The sequence below is a fragment of the Piliocolobus tephrosceles genome, chromosome 2 (genome assembly GCF_002776525.5).
Source record: "Piliocolobus tephrosceles isolate RC106 chromosome 2, ASM277652v3, whole genome shotgun sequence".
Classification (NCBI taxonomy): Eukaryota; Metazoa; Chordata; class Mammalia; order Primates; family Cercopithecidae; genus Piliocolobus; species Piliocolobus tephrosceles.
The window spans coordinates 117,325,696-117,347,566 of NC_045435.1; the positions used below are offsets into that span (position 1 = coordinate 117,325,696).

Here is a 21,871-nt window from a genome sequence, read left to right on the forward strand (position 1 = left end):
AGGCCAAGGTGAGTGGATCACTTGAGGTCAGGAGTTCAAGACCAGCCTGGCCAACATGGTGAAATTCCGTCTCTACTAAAAACACAAAAATTAGCCATGTGTGGTGGCAGATGCCTGTAATCCCAGCTACTTGTGAGGCTGAGGCAGGAGAATCACTTGAACCCAGGAGGCAGAGGCTGCAGTGAGCCAGGATCGCACCACTGCACTCCAGCCTAGGCAACAGAGCTAGACTCCATCTCAATAAATAAATAAATAAGTAAACAAATACAACAGCAACAAAAACCCACTTCACCATCAACATTTTCATTTTGCCCAGAAACGGCTATCTAGAAGTTCTTCTGTTCTCTGAATGTTCTCTTGACTTGTGAACCATACGTCATCTCACAGCACTCTAAGTATAATAGTGATTTGTAAAAGTCCCTTCTTCTCCCCACATTGTCTTTATTTTCTGAGTTTTGTTCTTCTTACTGTTTCTGCACCTCGTTTTTATGTCAGAATTTTTCCTCAAATATCCTGAGATCCTTGGTGCTCCATGCATATGTAGATTATGCATTATACTGGAATGTCTGTACATAAGTAGGGCCTGTCAATCAGTGGATTTCTTTGTAATGTGCTTGGGCAGGGACAGATTCATTTAGCTGAAGGACTTTCAACATTCATTATCTAGGTCTTTTCTCTGAGACTGGCCAGTCTCTTCAGATAGTTGTCATCCACTCTACCTCTGTTATGTGGCAAAGTGGGTAGTTACACTTGGTTGCCAGGGTGTTCTTGGAGGAACAGAAGAGGGAATAGGGAAGGGTTTCATGGCTCAGTTACAGACTTTACTTAAGCTCCTTTCAGATAAGGTACTAAAATATGACCAGTGTCTGAGTCTAGATCTTCTATGTTTCTATGTGTCATGAAAATAGACATTCTTTTGCCAGATGGGGAAGGGGTAGCCTCCTGGCTGCCCGAAGTGAGAAATAGCATTTAACAATTTAACCTCTTACAAATGTTTCACGAATCATCCTGTGTGCAGCCCTACTCACCCCTCTCTTTCCTTCGGAGTTACCTTCTGCTGTCAATTACTGAGACTTTCGGGATTCTGACATTTAAAAAATTTGTTCTCCCAATCCATACAGGCACTTACCTTTAAAGTCATTTAAACTCATCCTCTTGCTCTCTAGTTTTCAAAGTTGTGTGACATCTATCTAGTTCTCCTTATCCTTGCAGATGTGTGATTTTTTTAAAAAACATCTCCTGTTGATTAAATGCGGTTTCAAAAGAAGCAGAGGTAAACCCATATTTACCTCTGCCACTGTTTTAGTAGAACTTCCACATCATTCTTTTAATAAATTCCCTTTCTGCTTAAATTAACTAAAAATAGTAGAGTTAACTAAAGTACTACAAAGATATCTACAATAATGCCTTTTTAAGACAGGAGTTATGAATGAGGCTGAACTAAGCTCATCAGACGTAGAACTCAAGATACTGCATGCCACCGTAATGCCTTAGAACTGAGTGACTGAAGCTTTTTTTTTTTCCGATTACCTAGGATTTTTATTTTATGCTTATTAAAAATATATTTAGTAGTTAGGCATGGATTTTCTAAAATCATGTCACATTTGTGGATACATAAGAAGGAAGATAAAAGTAGAAATTGATTAATGTGTTCTTAAAACTTTACATTTAGAGTTCTAGGCCTCTAAATCACTTTTTTTTTCTTTTGAGATGGAGTCTTACTCTGTAGCCCAAGCTGGAGTGCAGTGGTGCCATTTCGGCTCACTGCAACCTCTGCCTCGCGGGCTCAAGCAATTCTCATGCCTCAGTCTCACGAGTAGCTGGGACTACAGGTGCACACCGCCACGCCTGGCTAACTTTTTGTGTTTTAGTAGAGATGGGTTTCATCATGGTGCCCAGGGTGGTCTTGAACTCCTGAGCTCAGGATATCTGCCCGCCTCGGCCTCCCAAAGTGCTGGAATTACAGGCATGAGACACCGCGCCCAGCCTGAATCACTTTTTAAAAATACACTTAGAAATGTTTTAATTGTGGTAAAAACTACAGAACACAAAATTAATCATCTTAACCATTTTTAAGTATACAGTTCAGTAGTGTTAAATATATTCACTTTGTTGTACAACAGATTCACAAAGACGAACTTTTTCAACTTGCAAAACTGGAACTCTATACCCATCAGACAACTCTCTACTTCCCCTCCCCCCAGCCCCTGGCAGCCACAACTGTTACTGTTTCCATGAATTTGACTACTTTAGATACCACATAGAAGAGGTATCATACAGTATTTATCTTATTGTGACTGGCTTATTTCACTTGGCATAATGTCCTCAAGGTTCATTCATGTTGTAACGGGCAACAGAATTTCCTTTCCTTTTTAATGAAGTAAGTCTGTGGAGAAAGAAAAATGCGTCTCCCTTTGACAAACAACACTGAAAATATGATTCACTCTGAAACATTACATCAAAAAATTAAAGACTGGCTGGGTGCGGTGGCTCACACCTGTAATTTCAGCACTTTGGGAAGCCGAGGTGGGCGGACCACCTAAGGTCAGGAGTTTGAGACCAGCCTGGCCACCTGGTGAAATCCCGTCTCTACCTAACACACAAAAATTAGCCGGGTGTGGTGGCGGATGCCTGTAATCCCAGCTACTTGGGAGGATGAGGCAGGAGAATCATTTGAACCCAGGAGGTAGAGGTTGCAGTGAGCCGAGATTGCGGCATTGAACTTCAGCCTGGGCGACAGCGAGACTCTGTCTAAAAAAAAAAAAGAAAGAAAGAAAAGAAAAGAATTAAAAAAGACCTTTAAAAGCATTTCTCAAAAATTTTAAATTATACAAAATCCAAACCTAAGGATTGAAAAGAAAGGAAAGATATTCCTTACTTTGTCAAAAGTAATAAATAAAAACAGCTTACATGCAAGAGAAATGACATGTCCAATATGTGTTACTCTTGGGGTTTCATGGCAAACAACCTTAACTATTAAGAATATAGTAAATATGGAAAGTATCTGCTCAATTAATATTGATGAGTTGAATTGAAATTTCAGTCTTTTCTTTTTCCTAAGGGCTCTTAAGTGAATGCTTTTGACCCTGGGAGAAGGGACAAGCCCCCAGTTTTTAGCTGCTGTATTGTGGTGGTTGTGCTGTGATCTGCAAATTTTCCCAAATTCCTTTTCCAGGGATTGATTACCTTTATAAAGTCCAGGGCAGGGATAAGGAGGAAGCGGAAGGTTTATTGAAGTTAAGATTTTAAAGATTGACTTGGTATGGGAAGCCTGAGGGCTTACTAAAGTTTTTATATGAAGAGGAATGTCCCAGACATATTTTGAAGAAAAAATTATTATTGTTTTAAATATGAGCATGGTAACCTAGTACTTAACTACTATATATGAAGAAATGTGCAGATGTTTTCCCCTTTTCATTCAGAAGTCTTCCTTCCTCTGGCATGGTCCTTTCTTGTTGCCTTGTTAGCCTCCTGGTTACTTTCTACTCTCTTGTTCCTCTCCTTTCCTTTGCATCCTCTTCTGTTCCTTGGTTCCTGTGTTTCTTGGCTTCCCGGCTCCCCTGTTCCTTACTGTACTGACCTTCACAGAGAACTGACTGGGCCTCAGGAGCTGGGTGGGGTTTCACCTCGGTAAATTACCACATCCTGGCACGCCCTCCAGCACTGTTTTCTTAGGACTTGGGGAGTTGGAGTCAGTGCATTTCGGGGGAGGATAAAAAAGTGAAACTATTACTGAGCTAGCTCCCCAGAGAATAGCCTTGTCTAAATCTCTAAATGGTGAAATTGTCTGAAAATGACCATGGAGGTAAATCTTGGGTGGGGGCCAGAAGAGCAGCAAACTGAGAAAGGCCTGGGGTGATGGTGGAATCAGGATGGGGCAGCCAGGGCTGCAGGTCATGTTTAGATATATGAGTTAGCACCCCTTTCCTTCTTCTTTTCCACCTAACCTCCTGAGACTCTAGTCAGCTGTGCTGCTGTGCATGGGATAATTGTCTAGTTCCATTGCTGTCTGTTGCTGGGTAAACCAGGGCTGGGCCCTGCTCTAATATGAAAGGAAAATTTTAAAAGAAAAATGGAATGTGATTTCCAAAGCAGTGCTCCAAGTCATGGAACATTCCATCCCTCACGAGTGGAGGCGGGCTCTGCAAGGTCCATTTTTAGGATTCCCTGGGTAAAATGTTTCTTGGACCATTCTGGAACATAATGTTGCAGGAAGAGCTATTTTATTAGAGAGGAAACCATGAAAACTGTAATTTCAAGAATACCTCTGCTGGGCATGATGGTTCATACCTTTAAGCCCAGCACTTTGGGAGGTTGAGGTGGACGGATCACCTGAGGCCAGAAATTCAAGACCAGCCTGGCTAACGTGGTGAAAATCCATCTCTATGTCAAAACAAAACAAAACACCTCTGTGTATCCCTTTAGTTTAAGTCCTTAGCCCTCCCATAAAATATAAGCAAATTTCGGGAGAGATAACAGATTGACCTTTACAAATCCTTTTTAGCTTCAGATCATACCAGACCTCACCCCTAACTTTCACACCCCCCAACCCACATCCCCACCTCCAATGCTAGGCTCTTCCAGCCCTTCCTGCCTGGGAGCTTTTGAGCTTGCTCTGTCTTCTGCCTGGGATGCTCTTCCCTCTCTTAAAAAGCTAACTCCCAGTCCTTCAAAACCCAGGCAATGTCACTCACTGTTCCAAGTCTGTTCTCCAAGGCATGCTTAGTTTACCTGTGGGTTCCCTGACTACCTCCCATCTCTTAGCTCTTGTCCCACTCAGTCAATGGCATACAGGTCCATCTTCCCACCAGGTTAAGATGTCATCAAAGACAAGAACTGTCTCTTGTTCATCATTGAACCTTTTGCATTTAGAACATTAACTCGCCTACAGTAGATTCTTTAAAACTATGTATGGAATGAATGAATTATTTACTGCCAACATGTTTCAGTGGGGTGGTGGTACAGGGTTGGGGGTAGAGAAAATATGAAAATGCAAAGAGAAAAAGGAGCCTGCGTGCAAAGGAAAGAGGTGGGGGTCACCTGAAGGTGGAGGTTCCTGAAGGCAAACTCCTCTGAGGACAGCTTTGCAAATGGCCAGTCCCTTTTAAAGGCATGCTAAGTCTTCAGATAACTCTAACTGACAGCTGTAATTTAAGATGTGTTACACACGAGATGTACTTGCCAAAGTCATGCTTGATGACTTATATCTCACACAATGAAATAGGGCAAAATTAAAAACTCAAATTGCTTTGGGTTTGTATTAGTTCCCGGATCCTGGGTTACATCATTCTTACTGTTATGTTAAACATTAACAGCAATAAAAAAACAGAAAAAGAAAGGTGGCAGGGCTGGGGGTTGGGGGCACTCATATAGGGGAGGATATTTTGATTGAACACAGGCTTGACAGAATCTTATTTTCTTCTTAGAAATCCTAGAAAACAGAAAACAACAGGAAGATGTCTTATTGGGAAATACCCCCATCAACTTCACCATGAGTCAAACAAGGAAGAACACTTCCTCAGAAGGAGAAACTAAGCCCCAGACTTCATCTGTCAACAAATTTCTCAGGGGCTCCAAAGCTGAAAGCAGAAAAGAGAACAATGACCTTAAAACAACTGATTCACAACCCAGCAACTGGCTACAGAAGACAGCCCCCTCAGAGACTGGTAAGCTGCTGGCTGCTGGTGTTTTGCTGTTGTATTTGTTTTGTTTTTACTTCCACATTTAAAACATTCTTATTTTTAATTTTTGTGGGTATATCATAGGCGTATATATTTATGGGGTATATGAGATGTTTCAATACAGGCATGTAATGCCTAATAATCACACTGTGGAGAATGGGATATCCATCCCCTCAAGCATTTATCTTTTGTGTTACAAACAATCCCATTACACTTTTAGTTTTATTTATATATTTATTTGGAGACAGAGTTTTGCTCTTGTCACCCAGCCTGGAGTGCAATGGCATGATCTCAGCTCATAGTAACCTCTGCCTCCCAGGTTCAAGCGATTCTCCTGCCTTAGCCTCCCAAGTAGCTGGGATTACAGGTGCACACCACTATGCCCAGTTAATTTTTATATTTTTAGTAGAGATGGGGTTTCACTGCCTTGGCCGGGCTGGTCTTGAATTCCTGACCTCTGGTGACCCTCCTGCCTTGGCCTCCCAAAGTGCTGGGATTACAGGTGTAAGCCACCATGCCAGGCCTCTTTTAGTTATTTTTAAATATACAGTAATTTAATTGCACATTTAAAAATAACTAAAAGAGCATAACAGGTTGCTTGTAACACAAAGGATAAATATAGTCACCCTGTTGTGCTATCAAACAGTAGATCTTATATATTCTATTTTTTCTATACCCATTAACCACCCACACCTCCTCCACCAACAACACACATACCCTTCCCAGCCTCTGTATTTCTTTATTTTTTAGAGTTTTCTTCTAAAGTGATCTTATGGATTAAACTAAAGACTTTAAGACTTTTGAAAGACTTTTGAAAGACTAAAGACTCAAACTATGAGTCTCTGTGCTAATCATTTATTATGTTACTTAAATGCTTTAAATGATTCATAATTTTACTTTTAAATTGTTAAAAGCAACATAACACTACAGAAAGGTTTAGGGAAAATACCAAACTTCCTTTCATTATAACACAAATGATCCTTTCTTTGAGATTCTTCTTAGTCTTTTTTTTTCATGTGCATGCATTTATGTTCTATCAGTCAGCAGGTAATCCCTGCTCTAAGTGTTAGAAATACAGCCATGAAAAGGACCAAATGCAGATATAACTTCAGGTGGTGATAAATGGTATGAAGAAAAATAATGCAGGCTAAGGAGACAAAGAATGATGGGATGGGTTGCTATTTACATGGGGGTGGAGGAAAGAAGTCTTCGATTTGGAAGCATTTGAACAGCAATCTGAATAAAATCAGCTGTGTTGAATGAATGACTAAAGCCAGCCACTTAGGTATTTGTGGAAATAGCTTTCCAGGCAAAGGGACTACACATGCAAAGGCCCCAGCTAGCACCGAGCCTAGAGTGTTTGAGAGAGAGTCAGGAAGTCAGGGGTGCTAAAGCAGGATGGGAGACATGGAGAGGAAGGGGTAGTGGAAGACAAGTCAGAGAGGTCGCTGGGGCGAGATTGGCATCTTTTCCACAGCTGTAATAGCTTACAGATACTTCCTGAGTTTATATGGAGCTGTGATCCTACTTCTGGAACATATTATTATATTGCTCAATTCCCACTTTGCTACATGATGCTCACAGGCATAATTTTCATGGTTGCATAATATTCCATTACATTCGTATGTCTTTTTTTTTTTTTTTTTTTTTTTTGAGGCGGAGTCTTGCTCTGTCACCCAGGCTGGAGTGCTGTGGTGCGATCTCGGCTCACTGCAAGCTCCACCTCCCGGGTTCACACCATTCTCCTGCCTCAGCCTCCCGAGTAGCTGGGACTACAGGCACCTGCCACCACACCCGGCTAATGTTTTTGTGTGTTTTTAGTAGAGATGGGGTTTCACCGTGTTAGCCAGGATGGTCTCGATCTCCTGACCTTGTGATCCGCCCACCTCGGCCTCCGAAAGTGCTGGGATTACAAGCGTGAGCCACCGCGCCTGGCCACATTCGTATGTCTTAGTTACTCAGTGAGTTCCTTGTTTGTCCTTCAGTGAGTATCTTTGGATTTCCTTCTTTCCCACTCCCTGTTTCACTATATTTCAGCTATTTTTAAAGTATAAATTTCTAGAACAGGGATTGCAAATTCAAGGGTTATGAAAAGAAATATTGTCAAATCTCTCTCTAAAGTTACGTTTTATGTGCAATGTCATCAATATATTATCTATTAGATTAAAAGCATTTTAAAAACATTTTAAGCATATGCAAAAATAGAATAAAGAATCCCCATGGTCACCTACCTTTAGTAATTATCAGTTAGGCATAGTGGCTCATGCCTGTAATCCCAACACTTTGACAGGCTGAGGCGGGAGGATTGCTTAAGGCCAGTAGTTTAAGACCAGCCTGGGCAATATAGCAAGACTCCATCTCAGCCGGGTGCGGTGGCTCACACCTGTAATCCCAACACTTTGGGAGGCCGAGGCAGGCAGATCAGGAGGTCAGGAGATCGAGACCATCCTGGCTAATATGGTAAAACCCAGTCTCTACTAAAAGTATAAAAGAGTAGCCAGGTATGGTGGCAGGCGCCTGTAATCCCAGCTACTTGGGAGGCTGAGGCAGGAGAATCCCTTGAACCTCGGAGGTGGAGGTTGCAGTGAGCTGAGATCACGCCACTGCACCACTGTACTCCAGTCTGGGTGACACAGTGAGACTCCGTCTCAAACAACAACAACAACAACAACAACAACAACAAACACTCTGTCTCTAGAAAATAGTTAAAAATTAGCTGGGCATGGTGGTGTGTGCCTGTGGTCCTAGCTACTCTGGAGGCTGAGGTGGGATGATTGCTTGAATCTTAGAGGTTGAAGCTGTGGTGAGCCATGATTGCACCACTGGACTCCAGGCTGGGTGACAGAGTAAGACCCTCAAAAAAAAAAAAAACAAAAACAAAAAAACAAAACCCTTGGCCGATTTTCTTTCTTTCTTTCTTTTTTGAGACAGAGTTTCGCACCGTCACCCAGGCTGGAGTGCAGCAGTGTGATCTCGGCTCACTGCAACCTCTGCCTCCCGGGTTCAAGTGATTCTCCTGCCTCAGCCTCCCAAGTAGCTGAAACTACAGGCGTGAGCCACCATGCCCAGCTAATATTTTTTTATTTTTAGTAGAGATGGGATTTCACTTTGTGGGCCAGGCTGATCTCAAACTCCTGACCTCAGGTGGTCTACCTGCCTCGGCCTCCCAAAGTACTGGAATTACAGGCCTGGCCAGGAGCCACCGTGCCTAGCCAATTTTATATCATTTATACCTACCCTCCCTTCCATCAGATTGTTTGCCATCAAATGCCAAAAATAATACAGTTTTAGCAGCAAGTTGATTCAATGTATTTTAAGTATGTTTTTATACATAGGAAATTAAAGTCTCTTTAAAAGAAGACCATCTCTATCAGAAAACTGTTCATTTTTGTTCTAGAGTGTGATTTAGAGCATCAGGAATGAGGTTAATGAATAAATGTAATCGTGATTAAATTAACAGTGCAAAACCAAGCCAGGGTCATCCCTGCTATGCAACACTGACCACCCAAGCTACTTAGTTCTTCATTTCTATTTCCCCCAAAATTCAATGGCTCCTGGAGTCATGTTAATTCTGTCCCCAAATAGCTCTCCCACCTGGTTCTTCCTGCCCATTGCTGCTGCCTAGCTCTCATTGTCTCTTGCCTGGACCACAGCAATAGTTTCCTAACTGGTTTTTCTGCTTCTAGTCTTGCTCTCTTGCCAATCTGTCCTCCACACTGCCACAGTGCTCTTTCTAAACCACAGATATGGTGGTGTCTCTCGCCTGCTTAAAATCCTTCACTGAGTTTCTCTCATCTATATTCCCAAGCATGGCCTTCAAGGTATTGGTGATCAGTTGGATACTAGATATCTCTTCATGACCTTTGCCTTCTCCCACCTCCCACCACAGTGCCGCCCTCATCCTCTGCGTGTGGCACTCTGATTTACTTATAATTCCCTGGACTGGCCACATCCTTCTTCTCCCCAGCAAGTGGTTCTTTGTGGCTAGAAAGATGTCCCCTCGTGTCACCATCCTCCCCTGCAGCCCTCCCTGATATATCCCTCTCTCATGTCCACCCACCTGGATGACTCCCACTCTTCCTTTAATGTGCAAACCAGGTACCAGTTTCTCTTGGAAACTTCCCGAGACCCACTTCCTCGACCTGGAATCCCCAGACTTGGGGAACTTATTGTCAGTGAAGTGTGCAACCACACACCCCTGCGTGCCTCTGCTTCTCATCTATATGGTAATGGTGGCTTTCTTGCTGTCTCTCTCATGAAACAGTCAGCTCTTTGAAAACAGGAACTTGTTATCTTGGTTCCTGGTACCGTACCACCCATGTTAGCAATGTGTAATAACGTCTTATGAATGTCGAGTGTCTTGGTTGACAAACCTTTCCGATTTCAGTCGGAAAGGAACTTAGTGAGAGCACGAAGGACCAAGAGCTTCGTTCGGAGCTAACACAGCTAGGAAAAGGCCTCAATCTCCACAGAGCCGCTCCTGTGTGGTTACTTATGCGCCCCCCATGGGTGCCTCCCACCCCACTCCAGCCTGGCTGCAGCAGCCCTGATTCACCTGTTCTACACGGTGAGCTGTGACATAAGGTATCCTGTGAAGAGAAGGTTTCATATATTTTTTTCTTTTTCTTTTCTTTTTTTTTGAGACAGAGCCTTACTCTGTCACCCAGGCTGGAGTACAGTGGCTCAATCTCAGCTCACTGCAACCTCCGCCTCCCGGGTTCAAGAGATTCTTGTGCCTCAGCCTCCCTACTAGCTGGGACTACAGGCTCCTGCCACTACTCTTGGCTAATTTGGTTTCATAGGTTTTTTTGTTTTTTTTGAGATGGAGTCTTGCTCTGTTGCCCAGGCTGGAGTACAGTGGGACAATCTCGGCTTACTGCAACCTCTGCCTCTGGGTTCAAGCAATTCTCCTGTCTCAGCCTCCCAAGTAGCTGGGATTACAGGTGCATGCCAGTATGCCTGGCAAATTTTTGTGCTTTTAATAGAGATGGTGTTTTGCCATGTTGGCCAGGCTGGTTTCGAACTCCTGACCTCAGGTGATCCACCTGTCTCAGCTTTCCAAAGTGCTAGGATTACGGGCATGAGCCACAGTGCCCAGCCAGTTTCACAGATTTTTTTAAAAATTGAAATCATGATCTGTGAGGAGATGTCCAGGGGTCTCATAAGTTAGTACTTACTTTTATATTTAAGTGTTTTGATAAAGATTTATCATGATGATTTATTTTGGTAATTGAGCAACTGTAAAACCGATATTCATTCATTCATTCAATTGTTTGCTCTTTCAACAAATATTTACCAAGTACCTCTCAGGTAAAAGGCCCTGCAGATTACCATGTCCCTGGGAGGTTCCAGTAAGTTTAAATCTCGATGCTCTTGAGAAATGAACCAGGCATTTCATAGATGAGTAAACCAAGGCTCAGAAAGATTAAGTGACTTGTTCCTCGAACAGATCCGTCATTTGGACCAGGTCTTCCGACTGCTTACTTGTCAGTCACATCAAACATGACAGAGCACCCAATAGGATGTGAACTGAGAAGAGATTTCTGTGTCTGTCAGTTTCTAGGTTATTGCTGGTGACCTTTGAGAAACAATTGATTTAGATAGAGGAGTGTAGCAACCAGAAGGTAGAGGGTTAGCTTGCAAATGCGGGGAAGGAGTTGGGCCAGCAAGTGCAAACCACTCTTTCCAAACATTTGACAGTAAAGGAAATGCTTGACAGAGCAGTGTCTTGAGGAGAAAACAGAAGAGTGGGTTTGGTGGGGCTGGAACTTGGGCATGATTGTAGGTTGAGATAAAAAGCTTAAAAACAAAAGAGAAACAGCAATAAGATGCAACGCAGAAAAAATTTTTTAAATACAAAAATAAAACACACACACCATAGGCTTTGGAACAAACTATTCTGGGTTCAAATAAATTCAGGCTCTGCTTCTTCCTAGTTAATCATTTCTCTAAGTTTCCAAATCTATGAAATGGATTGTGACTCCTTTAGACAAAATGTACTGTACTTTCTGGCACCTAATAGGCTGTCTCTCCCTGTCTCCTATCCACAACTCTGCTCTGCCCCACCCAAAATTAGGGTTGTCAGAGAAAATACATGCAATAGTTGAGACATATTATAAAATGATTCCTTGTTGATTTGGAATTTAAATTTAACTGGGCATGCCGTTGTTGTTTTTCCTAAATCTGGCAACTCTACCCAAAATTAAATACCTTGTATCCAATGTGCCATAAAAATGGAAGGTGAGAGTGAAAGGTTACATGGTGGATGCTGCTGCCTCCTACTGGTGAAATGTGGTAACACCAATCATCCCAACAAGGATGTGTATCCTACATGCCGTTTTCTTAGAACAAACAGGAAGCCACAGGACTGCTGTGGATTAGAGGTGCAGTTTTTATTATCCTGCTAATCATTTGGTCTAAATTTATTACCACCGCAATCCTACTATCTTTTACTTTTCACTGGTACCAATGTATTTCTTATTAGCTATGTGGTCTTACACCTTTTTGTCAGAGTTAATATTACTGCACATTCCAGAACTTATTATTTCCTATTGGATTTCAATATACACAATCTATATGTTTAAAATTGTATATTTCACTTATAAAAACACTTTAAAATCACTGTCAGTACATGTCTATTCACTTTTCCTTACAAAAGTATGATATATTTTATGTATGTCTTGAATGCTGGCACCTGGCAGGCCATGGTGACTCACACGTGTAATCCCAGCACTTTGGGAGGCTGGGTGGGTGGATCACCTGAGGTCAGGAGTTCAAGACCAGCCTGGCCAAAATGGCGAACCCCCGTCTCTACTAAAAATACAAAAATTAGCTGGGCATGGTGGCAGGTGCTTGTAGTTCAGCTACTCGGGAGGCTGAGGCAGGAGAATTGCTTGAACCTGGGAGGTGGAGGTTGCAGTGAGCTGAGACCGTGCCACTGCACTCTAACCTGGGCAACAGAGTGAGACTCCATCCCACCCCCCACAAAAAAAGAAAAGCTGGCACGTACAAGTAGACGAAGAACGAGTACATAACAGGTGCTCAATAAAATGATAGCTTTTATTATTATAGTGCTATCTTTTTTCTTTTTTTTCTTTTTTCTTTTCTTTCTTTCTTTCTTTTTTTTTTTTTTTTTTTTTGAGACGCAGTCTCGCTCTGTCACCAGGCTGGAGTGCAGTGGCGTAATCTCAGCTTACTGCAATCTCTGCCTGCTGGGTTCAAGAGATTCCCCTGCCTCAGCCTCCTGAGTAGCTGGGACTACAGGCATGCACCACCACGCCTGGCTAATTTTTTGTATTTTAGTAGAGACAGCGTTTCACCATGTTGGCCAGGATGGTGTCAATCTCCTGACCTCGTGATCCGCCCGCCTCAGCCTCCCAAAGTGCTAGGATTACAGGCATGAGGCACCGAGCCCAGCCACTATCATGTTATTAGAGTGTTATTACAGAGGAAGCTGGTGAGGGTGCCACAGTAGTCCCTAGTAACAAGAAGGACAAATGAGGCTTTCCAAATGCACTTTCTGGCAGGAGTTGAGAAAAAGCAAAAGCTCTCCCAGGCCTAGTTTCTCTGGATATGTGTTTGCCAATTGAATGGTCTAGGAATGACTGGCAAGAATTCCACTCACCCCATGTAGCCATTTGAAGCTCCTTGATGGTGATTTCAATGCTCTTCCTTCTTCACCTGCTTGGTTTGAGTAGGCAAGTATCTCTGCTTCCTCCCTAGTAGTTGCATTCACCAAAGATATGTGTGCCCTTCAAGTAAGCAAGCATCTCAAAAGCTGGTCTGACAGGTTTACTTCTCACCCAGGAATGCAGCTCTGTCTTCATGCTGAGAAGCCCAGGTCAGGTCATGATAGAAAAGCCACTGAGTTCCTCAGGCTCCTGAAGCAGTGCCTGAGCGCCTGGTGGCAGAAACAGTGGTTGGTTAAGCTTTGTCCCTAGTAAATGGCTCTGCCTCTGAGTTGAGGTTTTTATAAAAGAGCAACTCAGAGTTATGCAGTTTTTTCATTTATCTGATTGTGCTCACTATGCATCTTTAATACATCCATCATTAACAGCAAATTCTTTTTTATGCTTATCACACAGCTAAGCCTCTCAGTTCAGAAATGGAATTGAGATCCAGTATGGAGAAATACAAGCAGTTCCTGCAGAAGCTGGGCAAAAAGGCTGTCAACAAGTGTCTAGATTTGAATAACTGTGGATTAACAACAGCAGACATGAAAGAAATGGGTCTGTATGCAGTGGACTTTGCATAGAGGAAGATAGGGCCTTTCCACTGAGATGAGCAGATAAAACATACTCAGCTACCCACCTAGTAGCCCCAAGTCTGCTGAGTGGTCCCAGACAATTGCAGAAATAGCACCGCTTTTTTTTTTTTTTTTTTAAAGATAAAGGCCCGGCGTGGTGGCTCACGCCTGTAATCCCAGCACTTTGGGAGGCTGAGGTGGGTGAATCACAGGGTTAGGAGTTCAAGACCAGCCTGGCCAAGATGGTGAAACCCCGTCTCTACTAAAAATACAAAATAATTAGCCAGGCGTGGTGGCGGATGCCTATAATCCCAGCTACTCGGGAGGCTGAGGCAGAGAATTGCTTGAACCCGGGAGGCAGAGGTCGCAGTGAGCCAGGATCGCGCCACTGCACTCCAGCCTAGCAACAGATTGAGACTCCTCACACACACACAAAAAAGCAAAGCAAGTTAATTGGTCCTTCCTGAAGTTTTGAAGACTTCAGCTGAATTTAGGAAAAGAGGCTGTATGAAATCTTACAGACACACCTCTGCATTTTCAGACTGCAGTTATTTGGCAGAAATAAAAAACATCCTAAGAAATAGAAAATGTAAACATCACAATTTCTCCAATTGTACAGCTGAGGGCTCTTTGCCAAAAGTCAGCATGCCCACCCCTGTCTATTCTCTTACCATGTAAAACTGTGTCCTGTGTGTATAGGCATTGCATTTTATTTACTGCAAATCCCAAGGCACATACACATATCTGCATTTTCTTCTGTTCACTTCTAGTTGCCTTGCTGCCTTTTCTCCCAGACTTGGAAGAACTGGATATCTCCTGGAATGATTCTGTAGGTGGAACCCTCCATTCTATCACTCAGCAAATGCATCTGGTCAGCAAGTTAAAAATCTTGAGACTGGGTAGCTGCAGACTTACCACTGATGACGTTCAAGCACTGGGTATGATGAATGCATTTCTTAAAAAATTGATTCGGCCGGGCGTCGTGGCTCACGCCTGTAATCCTAACACTTTGGGAGGCTGAGGTCGACGGATTGCCTGAGCTCAGGAGTTCGAGACCAGCCTGGGCAACATAGTGAAACCCCGTCTCTACTAAAATACAAAAAACTAGCCAGGTGTGGTGGTAGGTGCCTGTAATCCCAGCTACTCGGGAAGCTGAGGCAGGAGAATTGCTTGAACCCGGGAGGCGGAAGTTGCAGTGAGCCGAGATCATGCCACTGCACATCAGCCTAGATGACAGAGCAAGACTCCATCTCCAAAAAAAAAAGAAGAAGAAGAAGATGGGTTCACTCAATGCACCTTTGCAAGCTGAATCCTCAAGGGCAAACTATCTCTGTTGCCTGCTCCATTGGGGATCATGGTCAAGGGCATTATGCTGTATTAGGCACTTGTATAACTGCTAAAAAGTCATGTAAACCATGTCTAGGTCTGTGCTAAGCTCTGTGGATAGAGAAAAGAACAAGGCTGACCAGGTCCCTGCTTTCATGTAGTTTGTTTGTTTATTTATTTATTTATTTATTTATTTATTTATTTATTTGAGATGGAGGCTCACTCTGTTGCCCAGGCTGGAGTGCAGTGGTGCAATCTCGGCTCACTGCAACCTCTGCCTCCCAGGTTCAAGCAGTTCTCCTGCCTCAGCCTTCCAAGTAGCTGGAATTACAGGTGTGCACCACCATATCCGGCTAATTTTTGTATTTTTAGTAGAGATGGAGTTTCACCATGTAGGCCAGGCTGATCTCGAATGCCTGACCTCAGGGAATCCACCCGCCTCAGCCTCCCGAAGTGCTGAGATTATAGACGTGAGCCACCGTGTCTGGCCTCATGTAGTTTAAATGGAGGTTACTGTAAAACATGCTCACACTGGGTCTCAGTTACTTCATGTGTAAAATAGAGGAGTTAGAGTAGACAAGAATTAAGTTCTTTTACAATTCCAAAAGAATACTTCTCTCTTCTATTTTCCCACCCACATTTTGAAAAATTAAACAAAACAAGATTTTTATTTTTTATTTATTTATTTATTTATTTTTTTGAGACGGAGTCTCGCTCTGTCGCCCAGGCTGGAGTGCAGTGGCCGGATCTCAGCTCACTGCAAGCTCCGCCTCCCGGGTTCCCGCCATTCTCCTGCCTCAGCCTCCCGAGTAGCTGGGACTACAGGCGCCACCACCGCGCCCGGCTAGTTTTTTGTATTTTTTAGTAGAGACGGGGTTTCACCGTGTTAGCCAGGATGGTCTCGATCTCCTGACCTCGTGATTCGCCCGTCTCGGCCTCCCAAAGTGCTGGGATTACAGGCTTGAGCCACCGTGCCCGGCCACAAAACAAGATTTTTAAGTTAATAGTTTAACTAGAACTAGAACCTCCATTAAGTTAGTTTATATGTGGAACATAGAATTAAATCTGTACAACGTCATTCTACTTATCCAACTGCTTGCTGGTTTATTACATGTCTTTGATACTTTTTAATCTTCTTTTGTTGTAAAGTTTCTTATTTTCATGACTTATTTTAATCCTTCACATCTACTTAAAGATTTCTGTAAAAACAACACATTTTATGCCAAATATCTCCGCTTGTCAGTGCCTCCCTGGAAATGGGGGCAGCTGACATCCCCTGGCCCATGCCTCCTGTAGCTGAGGAGAAACATTACACATCTCAGGTTGGCCAGATCCTACTTCAAATCCTAGTGCTCACCCCGCCCCCCTGGCCTTTTTGTTTTGAGACGGCTTTTCATTCTTGTCACCCAGGCTGGAGTGCAGTGGTATAATCTTGGCTCACTGAAACCTCTGCCTCCCTGGTTCAAGTGATTCTCCTACCTCAGCCTCCCAAGAGCTGGGATTACAAGAGTGCACCACCATGCCCGGCTAATTTTTTGTATTTTTTTGTATTTTAGGCGTGCACCACTATGACTGGCTAATTTTTATAATTATTTTGTATTTTTTGTATTTTTAGTAGATCCTACTTCAAATCTTAGTGTCTATCCCCCAGCACCCCCCTCTTTTTTTTGAGATGGCGTTTCATTCTTGTCACCTAGGCTGGAGTGCAGTGGTACAATCTTGGCTCACTGAAACCTCCACCTCCCTGGTTCAAGTGATTCTTCTGCCTCAGCCTCCCAAGTAGCTGGGATTACAGACGTGCACCACCATGCCCAGCTAATTTTTTTGTATTTTTAGTAGAGACAGGGTTTCACCATGCTGGCCAGGCTGGTTTTGAACTCCTGACTTCAAGTGATCTGCCCGTCTTGGTCTCCCAAAGTGCTAGGATTACAGGCATGAACCACCACACCCGGCCCCTACTGCCACTTTTAACTAGCTTTGTGAACATGGACAAATAATTTAACTTTTCTGAGCCTCAGTTTTCTTATATCTGAAATAGGGATAACTTCCCTCTCAAAAAATTGTTGGAAGGATTAAACAATTTCTTTAAAGTACCTACTGCATGCCTGGTACATAATGGGTGCTCAATAACTGATAGTCCTTCTTTCTCCATTCTGTCATCTAAGATCACCTTTCTTTGGGTTTACATGATCAGTTTAGCCCCACATTAAGCAGCTGGTTATTGTGTAGCAGACTCACAATTTTAACATACCATTACTCATGTGTGAAAAGACAACTTTCTTATTTTCTATGATTAACCTGATCTTTTTCCTGATCCTCCATCCTTAGAAAACAAGAAAATGAAATTTCTGCCTGGGACCTGTTCCAAACTTACCTGGTTGAGGAGGGAGTCTGTACTGTTGTTGTTCTGATGTTTGTGCCCTTTTCCCTCTCCCAGAGTTATTTCTTCTCTGGAAGGACTTCTGCATCCTCTCCCATCAGGAGGGGCTTACCTATCTATCATCCATACTCTGTCTTCTTCACTCAGTCTTAATGTAGATGGGGTATAGGGAAAATAAATGGTTTCTTGATAAGAGAACATAAATCAGAAGGCATTTCAAAATTGTTACACCCATTATAATAGTTTAGTACCGGGTGGCAAATGCATGGCACTCCAGTACCATGACCACTGCAGACATAACTAATCAATCATGAGCTCTTTCTCCCTGATCCTGGGGAACACCTCAGAACTATAGAAGGTCACCCCCAATTGACTGGCAAGTGCACACAAAGTGATGCCTGTTCATTGCTGGCTTAAGATGCTATAATTGCTGGAGAATATGCATTTTAGCATGGGGTTCCTGGATTTCTAAAACCTTAATCCATGGAATGAACAAACAATGGTAGAAGTTCAAACCCGGGGGCGGGTAGTAAAGAGGCTTCTAGATACAGGGGACTTGCCAGAATGCTTAATTATTTGCACATTGAGAAAGTACATTTTCCATGTATGTGTCTACCTCCAAGGCAGGGAAAATCATTCCTAAGGGCTGATCTGTCTGGTCACTTCTCCTATTTTCTCCCAGCCTCCACTCTGCAGCCCTGGGAGCTTTCCTGTGTGTAATGGTTTCAGAAATGTTAGTTTTCATCCCTGTTTCACTGCACCCTTCTTTACCCCTTAAGGCAGCATGGCTGTTATAAGATGCTAGTGCCTGATGCTCTATTATTAGTTTCTCTCTGTAGTGGTCAGCTCAGGTTGCATGTGATATTCCTTATATATGGGCATGTGATATTCTTGACTTTGCATGTGATATTCTTGACTTTGGAGAGAGCTTTACTATATATACAGGCATGTGATATTCTTGACGTTGGAGAGAGCTTTACCTCTGTGGCGGCCAGTTATCTGCTTTGCCTCACTTCTATCCCTGGTCAAACTTCTCAGAAATGCTGATGCCAGAGAGGGGGGCTAAGGGAAAGCAGATGAACCACCACAAAAGCAGCTTCCTAAAACCACCCTACCAATAGGTGGATTTTTCTACAACAACAATTGTTTAGCTCATATGCATGACTTCAGAATTTTGGAGGGACTAGAATGACTGTACATGTAAATCTAGAGAAGCGCGCCCTGCTATGAAGGAACTGGATTCTTTCCTTCTCTCTGTTCCTCTGTGTCAAACAGGACAGTACCTGGCCCAGTTTCCACACTCCATTAATCATGGTTGTGCTGATTCTGAAATGAATTCCCTGCTTTTCTGACTAGTGACTAACAGAATTTTCGGGCCATTTGCTAATAGGAGAAGCACTTGAGATGATTCCTGAACTTGAAGAGCTAAATTTGTCTTGGAACAGTAAAGTGGGAGGAAATTTGCCTCTGATCCTTCAGAAGTTCCAAAAAGGGAGCAAGATACAAATGCTTGAGCTTGTGGATTGCACCCTCACGTCGGAAGATGGGACATTTCTGGGTAAGTGGAATTTGAAGAGAAAAAAAATTGAAGATGCTCATTGGATAGCTTGGGAATCTAAGTTTGCTGTGTTTTGTCTTATCCTGAATTTAAAGAAGGGTATGTAGGAGGCGAGTGGAGTTTTACGTCACTATATCCCCAGGTGACATAAAACTCCACTCCTCTCCTACATACCCTTCTTATTTGGATTTCTTTTCTAGGTCAACTGCTACCTATGCTGCAAAGTCTTGAGGTACTTGATCTTTCCATTAACAGAGACATTGGTGGCAGTCTGAACAGTATTGCTCAGGGATTAAAAAGCACGTCAAATCTTAAAGTACTGAAGTTACATTCATGTGGATTATCACAAAAGAGTGTCAAAGTATTGGGTGAGTTAACAATGGCTGGATTTAAGATTACAAGTATAAATATATATGATATACATATAAATATATATATTGAAAAGTTACTAGGAAATATAGCAAAATATAAATAGTGGTTGCACTGGGGAATAAGATTGTGGGTAATTGAAATCTCCTTTAGGCTGAGCGCAGTGGCTCACACCTGTAATCCCAGCACTTTGGGAGGCCCAAGCAGGTGGATCACTTGAGATCAGAAGTTTGAAACCAGCCTGGCCAACATGATGAAACCCCATCTCTACTAAAAATACAAAAATTAGTTGGGTGTGGTGACACATGTGCTTGTAATCCCAGCTACTTGGGAGACTGAGGCAGCAGAAATCGCTTTAACTCAGGAATCGAGATTGCAGTGAGCTGATACGGATGACAGAAGAGACTCCATCTCAAAAAAAAAAATCTTTTTTATATTTTATTTATTTTCTAAATATTTGACAGAGAACATACACTTTCATGATTATAAAAATGAGCCTTTAATATGACTGACTCTGAAAAGGCCAGTATATTTTAGGTTGAGATAAACACTGGGAAAAATAAAGTTTCTTTGCTGCTAGAACTACCAGGTTTTCTGTTCTGAAAGTGTCAGCATTATTTTATGCTCCATAGTACGAAGGAATCAGTATTGATAAAAAGAATGGCTTCGATGGCGTCTGCAGTTAAAACTTGTTCCCCTGTACATAGTATCCATATTTACGGAGAATAGGAAATGACATTGAACTTACAGAACCTGTAATATTCACTGGCAGCTTGAATAAGTCTGAAAATCTATGTAAACTCCAATGCTCAAGTGTAATAGGAGAGGATGCTCAAGTGTAGTTGCAGGATTCATGTCAAAACCCTCGGCAATCTATGCAGATCTTAGGGAGCGTGTGTGTGAAATCATGGTCGGGTCCACAGAGGGCCAGATGGTAGGAAGTTTACACTTATTCCTCCTTTTGTCTTTTGTGAACACAGTGTGCTCCCTCAGCCTCCCTTACTGCACCACGGCCCCACCGCTGTTCCACACCTTCTTACCACCTTGCAATATGTCGGAATGGTAGTAGAGATGGGGTTTCACCATCTTGGTCAGGCTGGACTTGAACTCCTGACCCCGTGATCCACCCCACTTGGCCTCCCAAAGTCCTGGGATTACAGATAGGAGTCACCACGCCTGGTCCAGTTTTTCTTTTTTTAAGAGATGGATCTCACTATTCTGCCCAGGCTGGACTCGAACTCCGGGGTTCAAGCAATCCTCCCACTTTGGTCTCCCAAGCAGTTGGGACTATAGGTACACCATTGTGTCCACCTATCAGAATGGGATTCTGACTTTCTTTGTAGATGCTGCTTTTAGGTATTTGGCTGAGCTGAGGAAATTAGATCTTTCCTGCAATAAGGATCTAGGTGGAGGTTTTGAAGACTCGTCGGCTCAGTTGGTCATGCTAAAGCATCTGCAAGTCCTAGATCTTCACCAGTGTTCACTAACAGCAGATGACGTGATGTTACTGAGTAAGTACATATTACAGAGCAAAGGAAAGACTTTTGGAATCTTGGCCTATCTTTGGAAACTTGGAAATTTTAATATGTACACTTATAAATTTACTTTTTATGAAGTTATTGGAAAGATTAATTCCTAAAAGTTCCGTGAATGTCTCAACATAGTACTTGGCATGTATTAAACACCCAGTAAATGTTAGTGAATCTCAATTCCACCTATACATGCCTGTAAATGATAGATTTGGCACTTAGGGAAAATTTTGAATTTATGTTGCTGTTTAGAAATAAATCTCTTAGTGTCACAAAGCTGATTACAAACAGGTTACATACCTGTAACCAAATGCCAACACAAAAGGTATTGAGGATTTCTGAATAACAAGTGAAGTCAAGCCACTCAGATACAAATGAAGTTACAGAAAAAGAGTCAGCGGGGTGGTGCGTGATGGCTATACGTTACCGCTTTAGGCAGCTACACTTATTTTCCTACTGCAAACATAGTCTGTAATTACAACATGTAATATATAAATGCAATTTCCCATAACAAACAGAGCAAGCATAGCCTTGAGATTAAGGGTTTTATCCCGTCTGTGGCCACCGTAAGCCTTCTGAATCTGACCATGAATCTGACCAGAATCTGACCATGGCTCACCATCTAGACCTCCACTACCCTGGTCCAAGCAATGATTATCTTATGCTTAGATTATTGCAAAAGCCCAAATGGTCTCCCTGTCCTCTATCACTCTGACTTCATTCACTCCCCCTCCTCCTCACTGACTCCACCCTGGCCACAGCCCTTGCTGATTCTCAGACACG

The 21,871-nt window shown here is 42.7% G+C and overlaps 1 protein-coding gene across 2 annotated transcripts in view; it reads left to right on the forward strand.

The window, feature by feature from the left end:
- The first annotated feature begins 5,432 nt into the window (after positions 1–5,432).
- Positions 5,433–21,871, forward strand: part of LRRC31 (leucine rich repeat containing 31) — a 31,918-nt gene continuing 15,479 nt past the window's right edge. The window contains exons 1-6 of one of the 2 annotated variants that reach the window (XM_023213524.2): positions 5,433–5,666; positions 13,766–13,909; positions 14,697–14,864; positions 19,023–19,190; positions 19,391–19,558; positions 20,903–21,070. In XM_023213524.2, the coding sequence (XP_023069292.2) occupies positions 5,492–5,666; positions 13,766–13,909; positions 14,697–14,864; positions 19,023–19,190; positions 19,391–19,558; positions 20,903–21,070 (991 nt within the window). In that variant the 5' untranslated portion in view covers positions 5,433–5,491. The remainder of the gene's footprint in view (positions 5,667–13,765; positions 13,910–14,696; positions 14,865–19,022; positions 19,191–19,390; positions 19,559–20,902; positions 21,071–21,871) is intronic. The other variant, XM_023213525.2, reaches the window with a different exon arrangement.